This window comes from Malus sylvestris, chromosome 11, assembly GCF_916048215.2.
Source record: "Malus sylvestris chromosome 11, drMalSylv7.2, whole genome shotgun sequence".
Classification (NCBI taxonomy): domain Eukaryota; kingdom Viridiplantae; phylum Streptophyta; class Magnoliopsida; order Rosales; family Rosaceae; genus Malus; species Malus sylvestris.
The window spans coordinates 7,854,803-7,875,273 of NC_062270.1; the positions used below are offsets into that span (position 1 = coordinate 7,854,803).

The 20,471-nt window shown below is 36.5% G+C and overlaps 2 protein-coding genes across 5 annotated transcripts in view; one reads left to right on the forward strand and one right to left on the reverse strand.

The window, feature by feature from the left end:
• LOC126591126 (pumilio homolog 1-like) overlaps positions 1-20,112 on the reverse strand; it is a 66,132-nt gene extending 46,020 nt beyond the window's left edge. The window contains exons 1-9 of one of the 3 annotated variants that reach the window (XM_050256696.1): positions 18,884-20,112; positions 16,201-17,735; positions 15,969-16,110; positions 15,772-15,879; positions 15,225-15,437; positions 15,011-15,121; positions 13,853-14,047; positions 13,370-13,544; positions 12,329-12,849 (exon numbers count right to left, since the gene is read on the reverse strand). In XM_050256696.1, the coding sequence (XP_050112653.1) occupies positions 12,797-12,849; positions 13,370-13,544; positions 13,853-14,047; positions 15,011-15,121; positions 15,225-15,437; positions 15,772-15,879; positions 15,969-16,110; positions 16,201-17,735; positions 18,884-19,525 (3,174 nt within the window). In that variant the 5' untranslated portion in view covers positions 19,526-20,112 and the 3' untranslated portion in view covers positions 12,329-12,796. Of the gene's footprint in view, positions 1-12,328; positions 12,850-13,319; positions 13,545-13,852; positions 14,048-15,010; positions 15,122-15,224; positions 15,438-15,771; positions 15,880-15,968; positions 16,111-16,200; positions 17,736-18,883 lie in introns of those variants that run through there. The other 2 variants (XM_050256697.1, XM_050256694.1) reach the window with 2 other exon arrangements.
• Positions 8,162-11,491, forward strand: LOC126591140 (uncharacterized). Of its 2 annotated transcripts, none has more exons than XM_050256718.1 (2): positions 8,162-8,530; positions 10,983-11,491. In XM_050256718.1, the coding sequence occupies exons 1-2, from the start codon at positions 8,177-8,179 to the stop codon at positions 11,151-11,153; spliced, it is 525 nt and encodes a 174-aa protein (XP_050112675.1). In that variant the 5' UTR covers positions 8,162-8,176; the 3' UTR covers positions 11,154-11,491. The 2 variants fall into 2 exon arrangements, with proteins under 2 accessions (XP_050112675.1, XP_050112674.1); XM_050256717.1 differs by lacking the exon at positions 8,162-8,530 and adding an exon at positions 9,867-10,290.
• Positions 20,113-20,471: the final 359 nt, after the last annotated feature.

Genomic DNA, 20,471 nt, shown 5'->3' on the forward strand with positions numbered 1-20,471 from the left:
ATTTTTTTTTTGGGCAATCAATAGGATACTAACAAACAACAAAGATATGTCATGATAATGTGACTTATAGTCGTGTCGCAAACCTTCTAACTTATTGCCCTATCTTTAACGTACTCCAATTATTATTGTCCTCCAATTGATAGTATTTAATGAATTACATCATAAATTGTTCCCAAAATATTAATTATCAAAGCAAATAAACTTGATTGAATTATAAATTTATCATGAGCCAGTTGGTATGGTTAGGAGAAAAATCAATTTTGTTCATAATTTTCATGTCTTCTAAGTGAACAAGAGGCTATATAAGTGAAGTTCCAAAGGATACAGTGATGTAATTTGGTCCATGAATTGTCTCGTCCAATTTGCATGCATGCGGTAGGTGACTGACTCCCAAATAATTCTCATTACCAAGCAAATTAAATATCATTAATAACGAGCTTAAAAAAAACTCTTTAATTATTACCTCCCTATTTTGCTTTCGCAATTAGGAAGCTTTCCCCTTTTGGTACAATATTATAGGAATATTTTTGTTCTCCACACTCAAATGATGGCGATGCTCACTAGCTTACTAATCACCGTTATATGAGTTTAAATTTCGAGATTTGTACATTGGATAAACAAAAATCTCAAAATTTAAACTCATCCAACAATAATAAAAAGATGGTGACCATTACCACCACTTAAGGATGGTGACTAAAAATCATCCCAATAATATAAGAAGTAGTTTAGTTAGTTGGTGTGGTAGTTGTTCTTTAGCAAGCTTCTTATAGAAAAGAAGAATATGGGTACTTTGGCCGTTTTGCAGAAGAAAAAGAAAGAAGGGGCATTTGATGTTTGGACAGAAACAGTGATGGTGGTAGCTGCGCCTGCTTCTTGGTGTTTTTTAAAAGAAAATAAAAGAATGAGAAAAGGCTAATTTGCACCCTTTGGATATAATGATGCCAATTTGCTTGGTTGAGAAACCTGTGGCTTTTCTAATGGAGATTGCGTAAAGGTGCAAACAATTTGTTAGTGGTTGTGCAAAATAGGTTTCATATTTGGGAAAATTATGGTCCCTACGTCCAACCAAATAATAAGGTTTATTATGAGATCATGCATGCCAACTTGAGCATTATAGTGTTCATGAATTTTTTTTTTTTTAATTTTTTGTCGAAAGGTAGATATTATTGAATTCGAATAGAATCATTATCTGATGCCAAATTGTTAAATAGCCACACCCACTCGAGAAAGTCCCAGGTTTGGGAGCTCCTGATACGAGATACAAACGAAGCCACATGATTTTGTTTGCATCTATACTTATATTTACTCTATATAAATATAGGTTAGGTCAGTTGGTAAAGACATTGTATCTGTCGCATTCTTACATTCAAGTTTAAATTCTTCTCTCGTAAGTTATAGCTTATAATATCGTCTTACCAAAACTAAAGATACTTATTTTTAGTGGGAAATATTTTGCTTAAATATGTATGTTTGCAAGATTAAATGAAAACCTCCTAAACGTATGGGGTTTAATTGAATTCTAACCACCACACCACCCTCATATAATTAGGGCAAGAGGCAAATTTAGGAGGGCTCCTTTCAATCATTTTTGTACCCCCTGCATATTATTGTGATTCAATGAAGCTCCCAGTTAATGAACTGCATGGGCATGCAGGTAGCCCCAAAAATATCCTTAAGTACAACCATAACTAAAGCTTTATGACGGATCGCTCTAACATTGAAACCTCAATCTTAAAATTAACCAGTCCATCGTTCCTAAAATTGTTTGGACAAAACTACATTTATTCGAGTGTATTTTACTTCAACTAGATTTATTGCTAGAATTTAATAGCTCAAAATTGTCTGACAATATAACATTATTTTGGACAAAACTTAAACGGTATAAATTATAAGTTTGAACTAAAGACACTATGCAACAATTGTCAGGCCTTGAGCTTGCTAGCAATTGGTGGCGTCGGGCCTGTCTTCAAGTAATAGAACACTGGGCCCACCATGTGCACCGAAGTAAGCCAAACAACTCCAATTTGGGCGTTTCACAGCCATTGGATTTTCATCCGTTTGTTGATCCGGACCGTTAGATTTTCAACGGTAAATGAAAATTGGAAAAAGATGCTGATTTGCCACGTGGTGCTTTGTGGCGCATCTGATTTCAAAAAAATTGAAAAGTTAAACTGCCACAATTAATCCAATGGTAAAAAATCTAAAAACCTTACAAAGTTCACACTTGACAAAAATCAGAATGAATATTACTAACGGATAATGATACGTGGTCCGACGAAAATGGTTGAAAATCTCATCAAAATTTTAAGACGATAATGACATGTAGAGGATAACTGGGCCAAAAAATATTAAAAAAATAAAAATATGTTTGTGAAATGTAATTACATTTAGACTTTTATACAGTATCTCACAAAATATTGAATGCACTCCATATTAAAATTTAATATTAAATAACTTATTTAGCCTTACTATTTCTTTTCAAACGGATAGACTTGAACAAATATAATTACTGTCTTGCCCTTGCCCTCCTAAAAGTTAAAACGAGTGAACTTAGCTCGTATATAGGATTAGGGAACCAGGATCCTTGCCGGATCCTTTGAAGCTCTTTTCAAACAAGTCTAAAGATATTCAACGATAAATTAAACTACATCCCATTCCCAATTTGGTTATGACAATTTGGATTTTTTTTTTTTCGAGTGGAAAAATGTTATATATAACAGGGATTTCGACACAAACTATTCTTTACATTTATTCTTCGCATTAGGTTATAATTTGTACGTATTAAGTAGGGTTTATGTGACATTCACTTATGCAAGTGGATTCCAATTATATATGATAGGTAAACATGGTACATGTAACATTACTTTTTCATTATTTGAGACCCTTTCATGCCTTCATGAGTTAGAGATCACCGACCAATATCATGAGGTCAATCTTGGTGTAATTCTCCTTCAATGTAGGCCATGCAATTGCATTAATTTGTCTCAACAAATAGCAGTTTACAAGTATGACTGGATTTCTTCACTTCCAATTAACCACACAATCAAAGCTAAACTGGAGACGAATGTCCACATCACCAAGCCAGTTCCACCATAATTGTCTATACAAACCATGTGGGACAACACCATCAGCTTAAAATTGTGTTGGAACGAGGAGAATAACTTATTACATGGCATGGTTATGTGGCCATGTGACATTCTATGTTAAGAAAATAAGGAAATGTAGACACAAATTTACACATGTTTTCATTTCATTAGCACGGGAACCAATCTTAGCAGTGTATTGAAGGCTTCAAAATTAAAGATTAAAAAAATATGTACCAATGAATTAGATTTGTAATATGTGCAAACGGATTGGAATATTGAGTTGCAACAAGGAGGACATGATAGAATACAATCTTTCTTTGGTCAAATTATATTTATACCCTTGTAGTTCTTCAGATGTTTCGCTCAAAAGGGATAACTAGTTTCAGTATTTGCAATTGAAGTCGTGTAATTTGCGGAAGCTTTCAATTAAGGACAATCTATTATATCATGAAACGAGATTTGATGTTCTGGTCACAAGATAAAATAACATATGGAATGGCAAATTGACCACTAATTAATTTGGAGCGTGGTAATTGGTTCATAAATACTGCTTTGGAAGGGCATAACAGACTATTCTTAGTTGAAATCGTAAACTTACTAAGGGGGCGTTTGTTGCGCCGGACTATCTTGGACTGGATTAGCTTCAAGGACTAAACTGGAATGTCTTAGACTAGACTAAGCTGGACTAACTTAGTGAAGCGTTTGGCGCAGTGTTGGACTAAGAAGTTGGATAATAACAAATTATAATATTATATTATTTAATATATAAATTATTAATATTTTATTATGATCTAGGTGACCGGAGATGACAAGGAGTCTATCAGGAGTGGTTGTTGAGCATGACGAGGACGATAGAGGATAGTCTTAGCTAGTCCCATGGTTATTGGGGGGTCTCGCTAAGACCTCTTAGTGAAGGGTTTTGTCCATGCTAGTCCCCTTTAGTCTCATTAATGTTAGTCCCAGCATAGAACAAACACGGTATTGTACTAACAGCTAGTCCAGTCTAGTCCCACTTAGTGAGGGCAAACAAACGCCCCCTAAAAGTCTAAAAGGCCTCAAGTGCCAAAGAAAACTCCAAGTCCTTGAGTTAAAGAAATGTGAAACTACAAGGACTACAATTTAATTTGGCCTTCCCTTTTCTCATTTTTGAATTTAAAGGTTACTATTTTTATATTTTTTTTTTTATCAAAGGTTACTATTTTTATGGGGTGACAATATAATATATATTTCGTTTTATAAAAAATGATGATGGAATTTTTTTTCCATAAGTGAAACTTTAAAAATAATTTAGACAATTTAATATTTTGTTTTGGAAAATAGTACACGTGTTTAATATTTTAGGACTTGTTTGGAAGTACTTTTAAAATAATTAAAAGCTTTTGGTGAAAATGATTTTGAAACCAATTCTTAGTAAAAATACTTGAAGTGCTTTTAGAACATAAAAACATTTCTCATAAGGCTCTTTTAGTCATTTTAAAAACTCTTCCAAACTAGCTCTTAGCTTAATTACGTAACAATATTATATATACTAACCATGGTATTAAATATCGATAATATCGGCGATATTTCGCCGATATTATCGTTTTTCTGAGGTACCGATATTTTCCCACATATCCGTATCATTATCGTCAAAATATCGCGATATTATCGAAAAAATCGTCGTGGATCCGTCGTCGTCGTCCCCCCAGCTGCCCAGATCTCTCTGCAATCCATGCTCAAACCCAAGATCTGCGCCTCAACGACGCCGATTCCCCTGTCGTTGCCGATTCCCCTGCCGTTGTCGAAGTCACAACTCGTGGTCTGTCCCCACGGCGAAGCAGACGTGGAACAGAGACGGAGGCGAGCGCGGCGCCGGCGGGGCAGGCTCCGTGGGGAGGAGGAGAATGGGTGCCGATGTTCGCTTCTCGCTGGCGTCGTGGTGGTGAGGGTGTGGGACAAAGCCGTCGTCGAAGCGGGTGGGGTGGAGGTGGACGGGGCGGATCTGGCTAATCTCGGTGACAATGGTGACGAAGCCGGAGGAGGAAGAGGAGGAGGGGAGGCGGCGGAGGGAGAAGGAGTAGGAGGAAACGAATAGGGTTTTGCAGGGCCTTGATGCGGTGGCGGAGATTGCGAAGAGGGAGAGGAGGGCGATGAGGAGGAGGGATCGTTGACTCGTTGACGCCATGGATTACCAGCACAAAGGAAGACGGGGAGCCTCTCGTTCTCTCTGTCTTCTCTTCTTACGCTTTTCAATTGGCACTTTAGGGATTTAACCAAGTTTCAGGCCCCAAATTTTTTACTCCATTCTGATTTTAAAGATTATAATAGATTTAAAAATTTATGAATTTTGATGAAGTTTAATAATTTTTAAAACTTTTATGTAAAATTTTAAGTGAATTCCCTCAAATTTTCAGGAAGCGATTTGAGAATGTTTAAAATATTATGTGAAATATTTCTAATTTTTTCGAGTTTCCCAACTTTTTAAAAATCTCTTCGAATCAATTTCTAAATGAATACATTTGGAATGTATGAATTTCTTAAAAATCATGATCGAATACCCCTTAAACTTTAAAGAATCACTTAAAATCCTTATTAAATGCCCTTAGATTTTTAAAGAGAATTAAAATGTTTATAAGCCCCAATTGGATGTACCGCTTAATTTAACTAATTGACACAACACAACAAAACCAGTTAAGATTACAAATTAACACAAAAGACGACTTGATGCGATGTCATATCTAAAAAACTTGCCGCAATAAGCCCCAATTGGTGTGTTTAAATTTCTTTCATTAATTACTACATATTTTCTACATTCACAATGTTTGTCAGCTCGCTATATAATCAACTTAAATCAGTTAAATCCATCATGCAATGCATTTCCTTCCAATTTTTTGTGATAAACTAATAGATAATTGACTAAATAAACATCCTGCAAAGTTTCAATAAAAATTTTCCAAGTTTTTCTTACAATTTCCGTGGTTTCCATGTAATTTTTATCGATATCGATATTATCCCGATATTTCCATCGATATTTCCGTGTTTTCGGACTACCGATATTTCCGATATTACCGATACTTTCTTCCTTGATACTAACTGAACTACCTAACAAGAGAACTTTTGAGATTTTTTTTAACACACCATTTTATTTATGATTTGTAGGACCCAAATTCAAAATATAAACGATGGCAAGTGAAGCAAGCAAGTGAATAAATTAATCAGATATGACAGCCCTCAGGTAAAGAACAAAAGGAACTGCTCAGTTTATAAACGGGAGACTTTGGATGCGGTCCTTATCTATAAATATTCTTTGATTGAAATCTTGTTGGTTTTCAATTTTTTTATTGAAGTCCTTGAAATTAATGTGATAGTTTATTTCTATGTACGTTACCTTATTTTTAAAATTAAAAATTAAATTTTTTAGTTGTTTATAAATGAGATTTTAAATAAAAAACCATAATTTGTGGGATTAAAAATATTAAAATATAAATATACTATTGTGTGTGTGTGTGTGTAAACATGGGTACATTCATCAAAATTAACAAAAAAATTATTGTATCAAAACATGGGTACATTCTTCAAAATCACAAAAAAAAAAAGATGTTAGGCTTAATAACATTAGTAAAATTTTTCGATTAAACTTGACATTGATACATTTTAAAATCAAATAAAAAAGAATGTACCCATACAAGTTTAAAAATGGATTAGAAAAAAATTGAATAGATTTTATATAAAAAAAATGGTACATTTTACATATAACAAATTGGTATATTTAAGAATGAGTACATTTTAAGATTAAAATTTTGAAAAAATTACATGAATGGGTACATATAATTAGCATGGGTACAAATAAATTTAAAAAAATATGGGTATAAATAAAAATAAAACTTTAAAAAATATGGGCACAAAAAGAAATTAATATATGGGTACAAATTAAAACTGAAAAGAAAACTAGTACAAATTAAAAAAAGGATTGCAAATTAAAAATGGGTACAAACTAAAACTAAAAATATATGATAAAAAATTTAGTCATAAATATAAATATACTAATTGTAACATTTTTAATATTAAATGAATATATTTAGAAATAAAAAATATTTTCTTATTGAAATAATTAATGATGTTATTAATACCCAAGGACCTTGATTAAAAATTGAAAATGAATAAGATTTTAATCAATGGAGTAGTAAAATGAAGTAGTAAAATGAAGTATAAGAACCTAATTTCTCCGTCGAAATGTTCCACTAGTATAGGTCAAACTTCTTTAATTTGTTTCCTTTTTAGAATTTGGCTGCACTAATACATATTCGATATAATCATTTTGGCAGTTAGATGTGATGACACTTATTGAATGACATTCTACATTCTTACAAACTCTCTCAAATACGACAACATTAATTGAATAACGTGAAATATGTGTAACCGTTGAGTCATCATGTTTCTTTAAAATATTATTTACCATATAAGGAATAAGTATACAGTTTCGCAGATACGCACATTTATATTTATAGATTAATAATCGAAGGGTAGTCCAAACCTTTCTTTTTGTGCTGAATATTCATAAAGAAAAAACTATTTCAAACTAATTTATGCTTTCCAAAGATACTGAAATCATCTTTTTATTTTTCTTCCCACCAAACAAACAAGTTAAACAAGATGAGAAGAGATTAATTAACTAGAAATACAAATTTCTAAACCCTCCCAAAGCTCCTCAATTTTTTATTGATTTGAATTAGCTAGTTACAGTATAAAACAAGTATTTCAGTAACCCAAGTTATGTAAAACTCAAATATTTATTTGATAACATTATGTTAGTCCATTGTCTCGAGATAGAGAGATTTTTATGTTAGGAACATGATTCGGTACACTAAGTGTTATAGTACAAGTAATCGAATATTAAAAACAAACAAAATCAATCACTTGAATTATGATACTAGGTATACTAAACCATATTTTCAACATATAAAAAATTTTAAATTTTAAAAGATATGAGTCTATGACCCAACTTCAAATTTTTCAGCAGCACATTTACAATTGTGCCCCTCCCCCGCATTTGATGAGAGGGCTGTTTGTGCCCCTGAAACACAGAGAGAGAGAGGTGGTAGCAAATATCCATGGCTACCACATCCATAACTCTATCCCGACCACCATCAACTTTCTCCCATTTTCTCAGGCCAAACCATTCCCAATTCCTCAGAACAACCCAGATACCATCCTTCCCTTTATCCTCCCCAACCACCACAACCAAACAGACCTTAATTTTCAACACCCCAGATGATAATCTCACCCAAAGAAGCACCCCAACTCGGCAAATCAGTGCCACCTCTGCTGAATCTGTGCCTGCAGAAGCGGCCGTCCCACTTGAGACTGCCCAGGAGATAGTGGCCTCTAGTGACGAAGGAGTGTCTGTCGCCATTTCTGCCCTTCTCTTCGTTGCCTTTGTTGGCCTGTCCATTCTCACCATTGGGGTAATACATAAACTCAAGAAACCAAGTTCTTTTTTCTTTTCTTTTTTTCAATTCCAGTTTGTTGAAGTGACTAAATTTATAGTTTTGACAACTAATTTAGTCTATAAATTTAATCTCTCTAACATTATTCTTAGAGCAATCATCCATCGCTCAATTATAACCCAACATGATTCACCAACATTACTGATATTATCCTATCATAACAACCTTTTGCTAAGTGGAATAACTTTATTGATATTTTCTGTTTCATTAGATATTTTATCACAAAATGCCCTAATGATACCACTAAAACACACATTCATCAATCCCTGCTCGCTTGATCTATTGACACGTGTCATGATTGGCAATCCAACGGTGTGGTTTATCCTAAACTGAAATGACTGGAATGGCCTTGGCGTTTGAGGAAATGAGAGCTGTGTCGTGTGATAAGGCCAGGCAAGCAATGCTTTTATTGGGGCATTTTGGTAATTGAGTATGAACAATTTGAAAAGAACCAACTTTGCAATTGGGTCCTTTTTGTATCTTTTTAAAATCCGGTGGACCAATGGGAAAGCAGAGATGTTGGTGAACAGCTGTACCGTTTGGTAAGTGTCGAGGTTGATGGTGATGACGGCATAACTTTACACGCACACGATTTCAATGCTTAATCGTACGGCCGGAATAAAACTACTAATAAGGAAATTATTCCCGAAATACGATTAAGAATTTTTACTCATGCATCCGGGGTTTTGATTAAATTTAAGTCGGGGATACAAGTTTTAGTTCTAACTTGACAACCAAAGTGGATTCGAGCAAAATGTGACTGGTTGAACTCCTAAATTAGGTTATATTGATAATTTGTCAACTTAAACAAAACTCGTTCATTCGTAATCCAAGTTTGGGTTGAATTTTGGCAAAGTTAAGACTAATTCCTGTTCAGAATGTGTTAAGTTGCTCTTCAGCGTAGATGATTATGAGCTATTTATGCATAGCAACTCGTATACATCATAATTCAGAGTCATTTATGAGCGCGTGATTAAACACTTGAACACTTATATTACACTCCCAAGAGAATCTCCAAAAGCTCTTTAATTTTTATTTGAAAATATTGTGCTAGTCCATTGTCCAGGGATAGAGAGATTTTTCAATGTGATGAGAACATAATCCGGTACACTAAGTGTTATAATACAAGTAATCGAATTTAAAAAAAAAAAAATCAATCACTTGAATTATGATAATAGGTATACCAGACCGTATTTTTAACACGTTGAAAATTTTAAAGTTTTAAGCGAGATATGAGTCTATGACAGAATTTCCAATAGAAATTTTTCAGCAGCACATTTACAATTGTGCCCCTCTCCCACATTTGATGAGAGGGCTGTTTGTGCCCCTGAACCAGAGAGAGAGAGAGGTGGTGGCAAATATCCATGGGTACCACATCCATAACTCTATCCCGACCACCATCAACTTTCTCCCATTTTCTCAGGCCAAACCATTCCCAATTCCTCAGAACAACCCAGAAACCATCCTTCCCTTTATCCTCCCCAACCACCACAACCAAACGGACCTTAATTTTCAACACCCCAGATGATAATCTCACCCAAAGAAGCACCCCAACTCGGCAAATCAGTGCCACCTCTGCTGAATCTGTGCCTGCAGAAGCCGCCGTCCCACTTGAGACTGCCCAGGAGATATTGGCCTCTAGTGACGAAGGAGTGTCTGTCGCCATTTCTGCCCTTCTCTTCGTTGCCTTTGTTGGCCTGTCCATTCTCACCATTGGGGTAATATATAAACTCAAGAAACCAAGTTCTTTTTTTCTTTTTTTTTCAATTCCAGTTTGTTGAAGTGACTAAATTTATAGTTTTGACAACTAATTTAGTCTATAAATTTAGTCTCCCTAACATTATTTTTAGAGCAATCATCGCTCGCTCAATTGTAACTTTGATCCTTAAACTAAAAACTCATGAGTATTTGTCATTTTGACCAACTCTATTAGAACTCTTTATCTAGTTTTTCTCATTTAAACCCTTCATTTTGAATAGAAGTTCTAACGGAGTTAATGAAAATGATCATTACTCCACATCATAACAAGTTAGGGATCCAAAGATTTTTAGTTCAAGACTAAAATTCCAATTGGACCGAAGTTCTGAACGATTGCTCCAATTTTCTCATTTGTTTAAGTTACTGAATTTATGGTTTTGGAAAATGTTGGTTGCTTTGGATCACCATTGAGGTAATTTCAAAGAAACATGTTCCTTTTGTGATTCCAATTTGCTCAAGTGACTAAACGTATAGTTTTGGAAACAGGCTTTTACTAAATTAGGATCACCGTTGTTTTAAGTTACTAAATTCATGGTTTTTTTCCAGTAGTTTAGATGAATTTAGTTCAGATTATCTATCGTTTGTCAACAAAAAAAAAATCATGGTTTTGGAAACTTGGATTTTGCTAAATTTGGGTGGGTTTTGTATGCAGGTGATCTACCTAGGTGTGACAGATTATCTGCAGAAGAGGGAGAGAGAGAAACTAGAGAAGGATGAGGCAGATAACAAGAAGAAGGGTGGGAAGAGGAAGAGGGTGAGAGCAAGAGCTGGGCCTAAAGGATTTGGCCAAAAGATTACTATTGATGAAGAAGATGATGACTGAACTGCAAGTGCTCTGATATGTATGATTTTCATTTTTTTTTTTTCCTATAGTAAGTCTCAAATTTGTAAGGGCGACCCCAAGCCAATAGGGCTTCCCACTTTGCGAGGGTCGGGGGAGGGAGAGGGAGGGAGGGGGAAACGTCTCTCGTATGCAGCCTTATCCTTATTTTGTAAAGAGGTGGTTTCAACGTCAGTCATAAAGGAGCAACCTTTGGTTGCATTAAGGCTCGCCCTCCAAATTTGTAAGTTTATGAAATTTTCAGTTGTTTTGTTGCCGACTTTCTTGCAGTTAGAAATAGTTTTGAGTAATGAGAAAAGAGGCATTTATATTCCCATGAATGTAGGTTTCACATTTGTTGGCAAAACCTTAGTTGTGGTACAAATTTGTCAAACCGCTTGGTGTGGATTTAAGTCATTTTTCGAGTAATTTGAAATATCACCAAAGTGGCATCTCTAGTGAGATTGTCCTCTTCCTAAACTGACATCCGTAATACTAAAGACATATGCCGCAAGTCTGTAAACGTGAGTGACTTGCTTATTCATTGATGTTGTTCTAATTTAATGACACGGGAAACACGAAAATTATGGTTTAAGTGAGCCTTCGAGTTTGGATAAGAGTCCCAAAGCATGGAACAAGTTGAGATTTCTTTAACCTTAGTACACGTGCGTGCATAGAAAACCAAGAATATACTTTTGGATATGCCCAACAAAAATATACAAAACAAAAAACAGAATAAACGCGTCGATATTATAATACAAAATTGCTATTAGCGCTCTAAAACAATCATCCAACACGTCTTCTTTTTTTTTTATTTTCGTTAAAGACGGCGATTGAATATAATATTTCAGAATGCCAATAGTAGTTTCATTATCATATAGATAAAAGTTTTGTAAACAAAAGACAAACTTTGAAAAATAATCAAGTCTGATTTCCATCAAATCAAAATTTAGCATGTTGCAATGGTCTCTCCCCAACCTGAAATCCTTCATCAACTTGAAAGCAATTTTTCAAAAACTACAAGTTTCCAGTGAACATCCAGAAAAAAACATCGAAGCGAATCCAGACCGGGCAGAAACACCCAAAATTCACAACAACATCGTGAGGAGGAGCTTGCGGTGGTGCGAAAATACGATTAAACAGCAAGTACACGAGATGTATAGCAATGAACATTATACTTCCATAGAAAAACTGAACTTTATGTGATCAAGGAAAAAACAGTCATTACCATACACTTAAAAAAACAGCGGCCTCGCCTCGCCTCGCCTAATCATGAACAGCTCTCCACAAGGCAACATTTGTACAGTCACGTCGACATAAACTTTAACTACCTCACCATTTATCATTTTTACACCCTTAAAAAACTTGTATTGTCATTTATCTCCTCTGCGCGGGGGGATCAGGTGTGTGCAACATCTGAACCACAGCTAGCTTCGACTCTACGTATGAACTTTAAAACTACACAATGTACAGTTTTCCAGTACAAGCAACAACTTTATTTTTCAAACCGCCTCGTACCTGTCATTGGAAGGATAGGCAGAGTCGGTCGTAGCTCTAGATGCGATGGAGAGAGATGACAACCAAGGGAGGGAAAACACACGCTAGCCTCAGTTAGCTGTACATACAACTTTCTTTTCCTACACCGCCTAAGCAGGGTGCTGAGCAGACTGAGCGGCTCTCCTTTCTGCAACCATTAAGGCTACCATAAGAAGGTTACAAAGAATTAATCGTACCATAGTTAAGACAATAGTTAAGATATTGTTCCATGTCATCGGCAAAGGGTATGAAGAGTGGAATTATGGCATAGTCAAGACAACAGTACAGATTGTACCATGTTCTTGTCGGCGTTGAATAAATGAATGCACGAGCACAACCATATCATGTATTTTAGGACAGGAGATGTGTCTTTACTAGGTATATGAGCCATTGGGAAAAATCAAGTCTGGTTGCACATTCATTTTACAAAATGTGTTACACGGCTAAAACTTGTACTTTCGGATATGGCAACAACATAGACAAAAGAAACAAGAAATAAGAAAGCCAAGAACAACACCACAATCCCTGGTAGGAGACAAACATCAGTATGCATCTTGATGGCACAGTAAACTGTACTCACATGATCTTTTACGAGGTATATACTAGGTGAATGTATGTGTATGTCATACAAATATATGCAGTCTGCAGACATAAAATAAAAAGGCAAAGAGAAGAATGATTACCCCCAGCAGCAACAAGTTTTTCTACACGAGCAACAATATGCTTTCCGTAAGTGTATTTCTTTAATGCATTCAAATGAACTTTAATTCGGGAAAGAATCAGTTCACGTTGCTGGTCGTCACAAGTCTCCAACACTTTTTGTACAACATAATTTGCAAATTGATCCTTCATCATTGCCTGCATATATCAGTTGCAAACAGGTTATGCAATATTGCCGACAATTACTAACATACACACATATGCACACAACTAATGACAATGTACTTGCAGTAGAATGGTAAGAAACCCAAAAAGGTTTAAGAACTAAATCTCAAATGGCAGTAACATATTTTAACCTTGCTTCCCAAAATTCAAGATATTGAACCGAGGGCTGTGATGATAATGTATACACTTCTTAGGATTACACTTAATGGAGAAACAATGAGTCCATGACCTTATTTTCAACAGATTAAAGTACGTAATAAGCACATAGAGATATGACAAACCTGAAGAGGCTCATTTTCATCAGTAGTGCCAAGCATCTCATTCACTAGCAATTCACGTTCAGCAGGACCGCCAAAAGTTAAACACTTCTCTACTACATTGGAGGCGAACTTCTGCTGACTCATTTGGACTATCTTCCCAGCTAATTCTTTTATGATAGCAGAGCGTTCATGCGGTTTTCCATGCTCCAGGACATGCTGTTTACAAAAGAAATCAAGCAGAACACTGTTCAGAAGTATTAACTCAGCACCCAAACAAATCTTGTGTATAACAATAAAATATCAAAAACTAACAGTAAAAAAAGTTCAAGTGGTCTGCAAGCAGTTCAAAACTTGACTTAGTTCGCCTTGCTCAAGTTTTCCCATTAAAACAAGTTAAATACTCGTCCATAATAAGCATGACCAATTATCTTTTGAGCATGAGTAAAACTCAAGCTCAGCTCATATTCAAGAAAAGATTCTCTCTTTGAACTCAACTGAAAACTTGAGCTTCTTAAAAGAAGTTCAAGCTAGGCAAAGATTGTCTCGGTTCAATCTCCAACATCTCAACTTAACCGCAATAAAATAGTTACTCTTCATGCTCATGGCATAGCTGGATAAATGAACATCTAGAAGAAAAACTGCTAAAGCCAAAAAGGTTTCTAATGCTGTGGATTGCATGACAGATATGACTTAGCGCCAATCATACGTACATGATAAAACAAGCCACTTTGGTTGTCATTCAAACTCAAAAAATTATGAAACAAATCAAAACATGTTGACAAAGAAAACAAAATGAAAATTTGTTGATGGCTTTGCAGCTATTTGTTCTATGAAACTATACTCCAAGAAACAGAGGAGTGTGACCGGACACATAAAAACAATAAACAGAACGGGTGATGACAGATGTGTACCAGAAGAAAATAAATCTTGTTACTAAGCTAACAATGACACGGTAATAGAACAAAAGGCTGGGAGGGAGTAGACATCGATATGTCAGGATTTAGCTCCATGGGTGGCACTATTGTTTAGACCAATGTTTAAACATTACCTTGAAAGCAATAAGTGAAGAACATCAGTATCCCACAAAACAACACAAAAGCTCATATCCCAAGGGAAAAAAACAAACGTTAGCAATATGAAGTCACAAATAAGAGTACATCAACAAGAAAGAGTATGGACCTGAACAACATAATTGCCATACTGATCTTGTGCCAACATGCTAACAGCTCCTAGAATCTCATCCATAACTTTACTCTGTGTATTCTCATCTTCGCAGTGCTCAAGAACTCTCTGCCAAATGACAATAGTATCGCATATTACACATTAGTTCTTTGTTGAAAAGAAATTATCAGGTCAAAAAACAAAAACAAAGGGATGTATGAAGTATCTCAACCTGTATCACACGACACCCATATGGATGGGTTGAAAGGGTCACAACTTGATCAAAAAATGTTGAGATAATAAAATGAATGGCCTCTTCAGGGACACATTCAATGCACTTCTGGATGACATGGTTCCCATTTTGATCACGTACGCAGCGCATTACATGACCGTCAAGTTCTTCAACCATTTTGATCTTTTGGTCCAGATCAACAACTTCTATTGCCTGAACACGATAATAGTACATTACTTCTAGCATGTACTGTAGCAAGCCTTGGATAAACACATGAATCTTAGTTACTAGCATTAACATCAATCAGATCATGAGCGTTGGCATGTAGTTATTATCAAGCCTCCCTTGCTGAACAAAAGCATAATAATGGAATTAATGGTTAAACATAACAGAAACAGTAGTTGTTTCTAGCGGTACTACCAAAACAAATGGTTGAACAATCAATTGTCAATATGTCAAAAGCTGAAGGACATAGATCCATACTTCGGAGAAAATCAGGCACAATCTAGTAGCAGAAATAAGTATTCCAGTCATAAAGTAGTGGTACCTTCTGGATCACCCGACAACCATACATTTGAAGGCTAAGTGTCAGTACATGACTAAACAGTTTGTTGGCCAATTCCCTTCTCTGAGATGGAAATCCGTGCTCAAAAAACTGAATAAAAAAACCAATTATTACCACGAATTATACACTAACAAGTGCACAAAAGTTAAAGCATGCGTGCAAGGATCATGATCATTTACCTTTTGAATCACGTAATTACCAAACACATCAGTCATTAGAGCAAGAGCTTGAGGCATGATTTCTTGATAAACCATGTGTTTCTCTTCTATAGTGGCAGTTTCAAGTTTTTGTTGAATAAAACGACTTCCATACTGATCCGCACTGCTCATAAAAATACAAAATTATCATAACCAACTTTATGATGAAATCATAAAGAGAGAGATGACAAGAAAAGTTATTAGCAGTTGATACCTGAACTCCACAACATGTCCGACGATTTCTGAAAGTTCAAAAGACTTGGCTTTGTTGCTCTTGAACTCTTCTAAGAGTGAAGAAGCAAAACTTTCATCTATGTTACATCCACCATCCAGGTGCCAGGGAGCTAAATTCCTCATCCCAGAGGGATAACACATATTGAGTTCGTTGTGCCTCATAGGACTACCTGGTCCAACTGGAGAGTTGGGAATAACAGGAGGACTTCCAGGATAAGACATGCCTACACCAAATGCAGGATTTCCGTAATACCCATGATGATTAGAACCACCAGACTTTCCCCCCATTGGAACACCATACTGTGACTTCTGCGGTGACAGCAAGGCTCCAAGATATGCCTTTTGAAGTTCAATTAAATTCATGTATGAATTACCCAAGTAGTTCCTATCCACAGAGGGATCATTAAGAGCAGCAAGCTGTGCAGCAGCATACTCCGATGTCCTCAAGTACTGAAGATACATAGGATCAACAAAAGGAGCCTGAAGACCACTCCCTGCAATCGGACTCCCTAATCCAGCGAGATTATGTGATTCATTTGCAGCGGCTGCTAGGTTTGGTCCGGAAGCCATACGTCCTCCAAGCACTCTTGAATCCATTCCAGGGGATCCCATAGCTGATTCAAACAAGGGTGGAAGATTACCAGTGCCAAGTTGGCTAGCCACCATGGACGCCAATGCTGGATTCATAGAGTACCCACTTAAACCATAGTTAGCAAATGATGAGTTTGCATGATCCACTCGCTGATACTGATGATGCAAGCCACCTCCACCATTAAGATTGGAAGTGGGAGATCCTTTTGAGTATAAATTACCAGAAGAAACAGCAGACTTTTGCAGTTCAACATGCCTATCAGAGGAATCTGGCCCACCACCATTGCTCTTACCCAAATCTGCGTATGAACCTTTTGCTGAGTGTGGGGCAGAGGGCATGTGCATATGCCCAGATTCAGACTTCTTCAAGTAGGCAAGTTGCCTGGCATGATTCTCACCACCTTGAAGACCGAAGAGATAATTCTGGTGATCATCTACATCTTGCTTAATCTGTGATGGCAAATGGCTCTCGTTATCTTTTACACCATTGGCAGACAAGTTCATGCTGGAAAACGCGCCCACCAGATCCCCAGACTCATTCATACTAGACGAGATAGCATTGAAGGAGCTTGGACTACTAAATCCTCTCTTTTCTGAAGCACCAACCCTTCCTCCTCCAATAGGTGTAAGGCAAGGACTAGGAGCCCTAGCGACAACTTGGGGATCAGGAGTGGTGCTTCTAGATAAGGAAGCACCCAGAGCTGCAGCATATGAGTATGAAGAAGACGGGCCCATACTTTGGGCTGCAGATGATCCAAGACCATTTGCACTAGATCGTAGAGTATCAGAAGTCATCAAGTCGCGTCGCAAATGAGCTAGATCAGATTCAGCAGAAGCAACTGACTCTGCATTTTCATCAAATGCATTACGGCTTGCTGGACGAGAAGGATGCCCAGAAACAGGAGCTGCACGACCCAAGTCATCCTGAACAACCAAACATTAACTTGTCAGAAAAAGAAATATAGCACACAAGTTTCAAAATAGAAAAAGACTGCACCAACACAACAGTTGAAAACAAAAAATTAGACCTGCAAATAAGATCCGTATCACAAGGTTCCAGACAAACCATACAGTGAAACCTCAACAGTAATATTGATCAGAAGGATAGGGAAAATATGGGAAAATGAAGGATGGATTGACAAAACCAGGAATCAAAATTGCTATGCCATGAAGAAGTTATCTTGATTGCTTTTTAATTTAAGAACAAAGTAGCCAAATAGGAACTTTTGTCTGGGCAGCGCTGTGTAAAACTCTGCTTTTGAGGTTCCCAAACAAGACAATTGATAGTAGCAATACTACTATTCTCTGCAGAGTGCTAATTTTGTCAGTTAAAGGCATAGCACAAAAACCTGGAAACTGTAGACGAGGAAAGATGAAAGGCAATAAGGGATAGTTGCAAAAGCATCAGATTTAATTAGAAATTACAAGCAGTAGCATTCTACAATGGTCTCTGACAAAAGAAAAGGCAAGCACACCATGCAATCATGTAGAGGACCATTAAGTAGCCATCAGAAGAAAGAAAAATCAAAAGCAACATCAGATGTGGTAAGAAAGTACCCTTGTTCTTTTAATTGAGATTGAACAATCAACATAAAGTTCACAAAGCTGAGTTCGTAAAGAATGTGTGATTTGACTGACTAATTGTCAAAATTACATAAATGAACTCAATTTCTAAGTTGGAGAATTTTCAACTATCAGTACACCTCTTCGATATCCAATATCTCAAATGAGCGGACAACTGTAGGTACACAATCAAGATACTAACATAAATGCAAAAGTTAGCATTTAGTATAAGAACATTTCGATCTTGGCTAGAAGGGGCAAAGCACAAATATCCATTGTCATTGCAGGTGATGATATTTTCAGTTCCATGACTCAAAATTCTCCAACATTGCATTATGTCAATCTCAAATATCAATGGAAGCAATAAATGTCAGAACAGACAATTCAAGGAACAAATATAAAGAGATACCCAAATGTGTTAACCAATACAAGCGATCATTAAGAAAGCACAAACTTCAGTTACACGAGTACAAAATCGTAGATTGAACACAACTATAGAAGCACATCACCTGAAAGATTTCGGCAAGGCTTTTTTGTTTGTTACCAAGTCCCAAACCTGGCAAACCAATCAGTCCATCAACACCCCACTCTGCTGAGCCACGCACTTTGTCCGACTCAGCGTCTCTCTCTTGTTTCCTTGAGTTGAAACCTGGCGGCATCGAAAACAACGATCTACCGCTAGCCTCATCAACCCTATTCACTTTCCTCCTGTCTCCTATCCCACCCAACACCGAACTCCCTCCTCCTTTCATCCTTTGTGCAGACCTCCAATCCTCCTTCGACAGCAAAGGAGGAGGAAGTCGCGGATTCAGGTTCACATTCGAGTAATAGTATTGAATATAAGAAGGATCAGACCTAAGCTCCTCTTCGGACGCAAACCCCATTCCATTTTTAGCTCCAGGAAACTCCGAAAAGGCGGCACCAGCACTGCCACCATCGCCACCAGCAAACAACCCACCAACCGCATTCAAAGAACCCTCCACAGTGGGAGGTGCTGATCCGCTTCTATATATATTCAGCTCACTTTCGCGATCATCGGCGTCTTGCCTACGCTGTTCCCTTAGCAGCATCCCTATCTCGTTCTCAAATTCATCCCCAAAGGAAACCTCGTTTCCTCCGAGCGCTGGCCTCCTTCCTAATTCCGACAACATTCTCAAAAGCAAAAAAAAATCTAACCTATAATTATTAACCCCCTTCCCAAAACCTCAAATTGATCACTACCCACTACCACAAACCTAACCCTAAACCCTAAAAACAATCCCAAAATCAAAACTTCAACCTAGAACCTCCATATTTACAACCTCTAAAGCTGCTAAACATAAACTAATCAAAACCCAAAATTTCCAACAACCGACTTCATAACTCACCTAAAATCCACAAACCCAGAAACGATCGACCTAAAACAGCAATCGGAGCTCATAAAGTTCTTGTCTTTCCCTGGAATTCAATCCCAAAACTTATTGAACCCGCTTATTTTCCAGCAAGGTTTCCAAGAAACAGCAACAAGAACATGAAAAGAAACAAAAAAAACAGTGAGAAAACAGAGGAAATGGGGTCTGAGATCAGAAGAGAGTCACTGAGAAAGATGGACGGAAACTGACGGGTAAGATCAATACGGCGGCGATTGGTTCTTACAAGAAGAACCCTTGTTAGGGTTTTGTTGCAGTTCAAGGAGCGGATTAAATACAGTGTTAGTTAGAGAAAGAAAGCAAGAAAAGCAGGAAACAAACCAATAAAAAAATGAAAAGCAAAATAAATTAGTCATTAAAAATTGTTATTTTTTACTTACTTTGTTTAGGGTTTTTCTCATTTATGCGCCTTAAAATAGGGTTAATTGACCAAGTGATAACTGACTGATGTTTTAATTGCGAAAAACAATTAATAATATTAAATAATGAAAAATGATAATCATGTTGGTTTAGTTTTTCTCGTGTCCAATAGAAGAATCTCTGACTGCCACGTCAGCTTATTAGATTCGCTGCCTTTTCCATATGTAGGCAGTTAAATAGGGCAAAGTGCGGTCCATTGCACAGCTAAAATTTCGACGTAAATAGTAAAAATCTATCTTACTTGTATTTGGGAAAATAAGTTGGATTT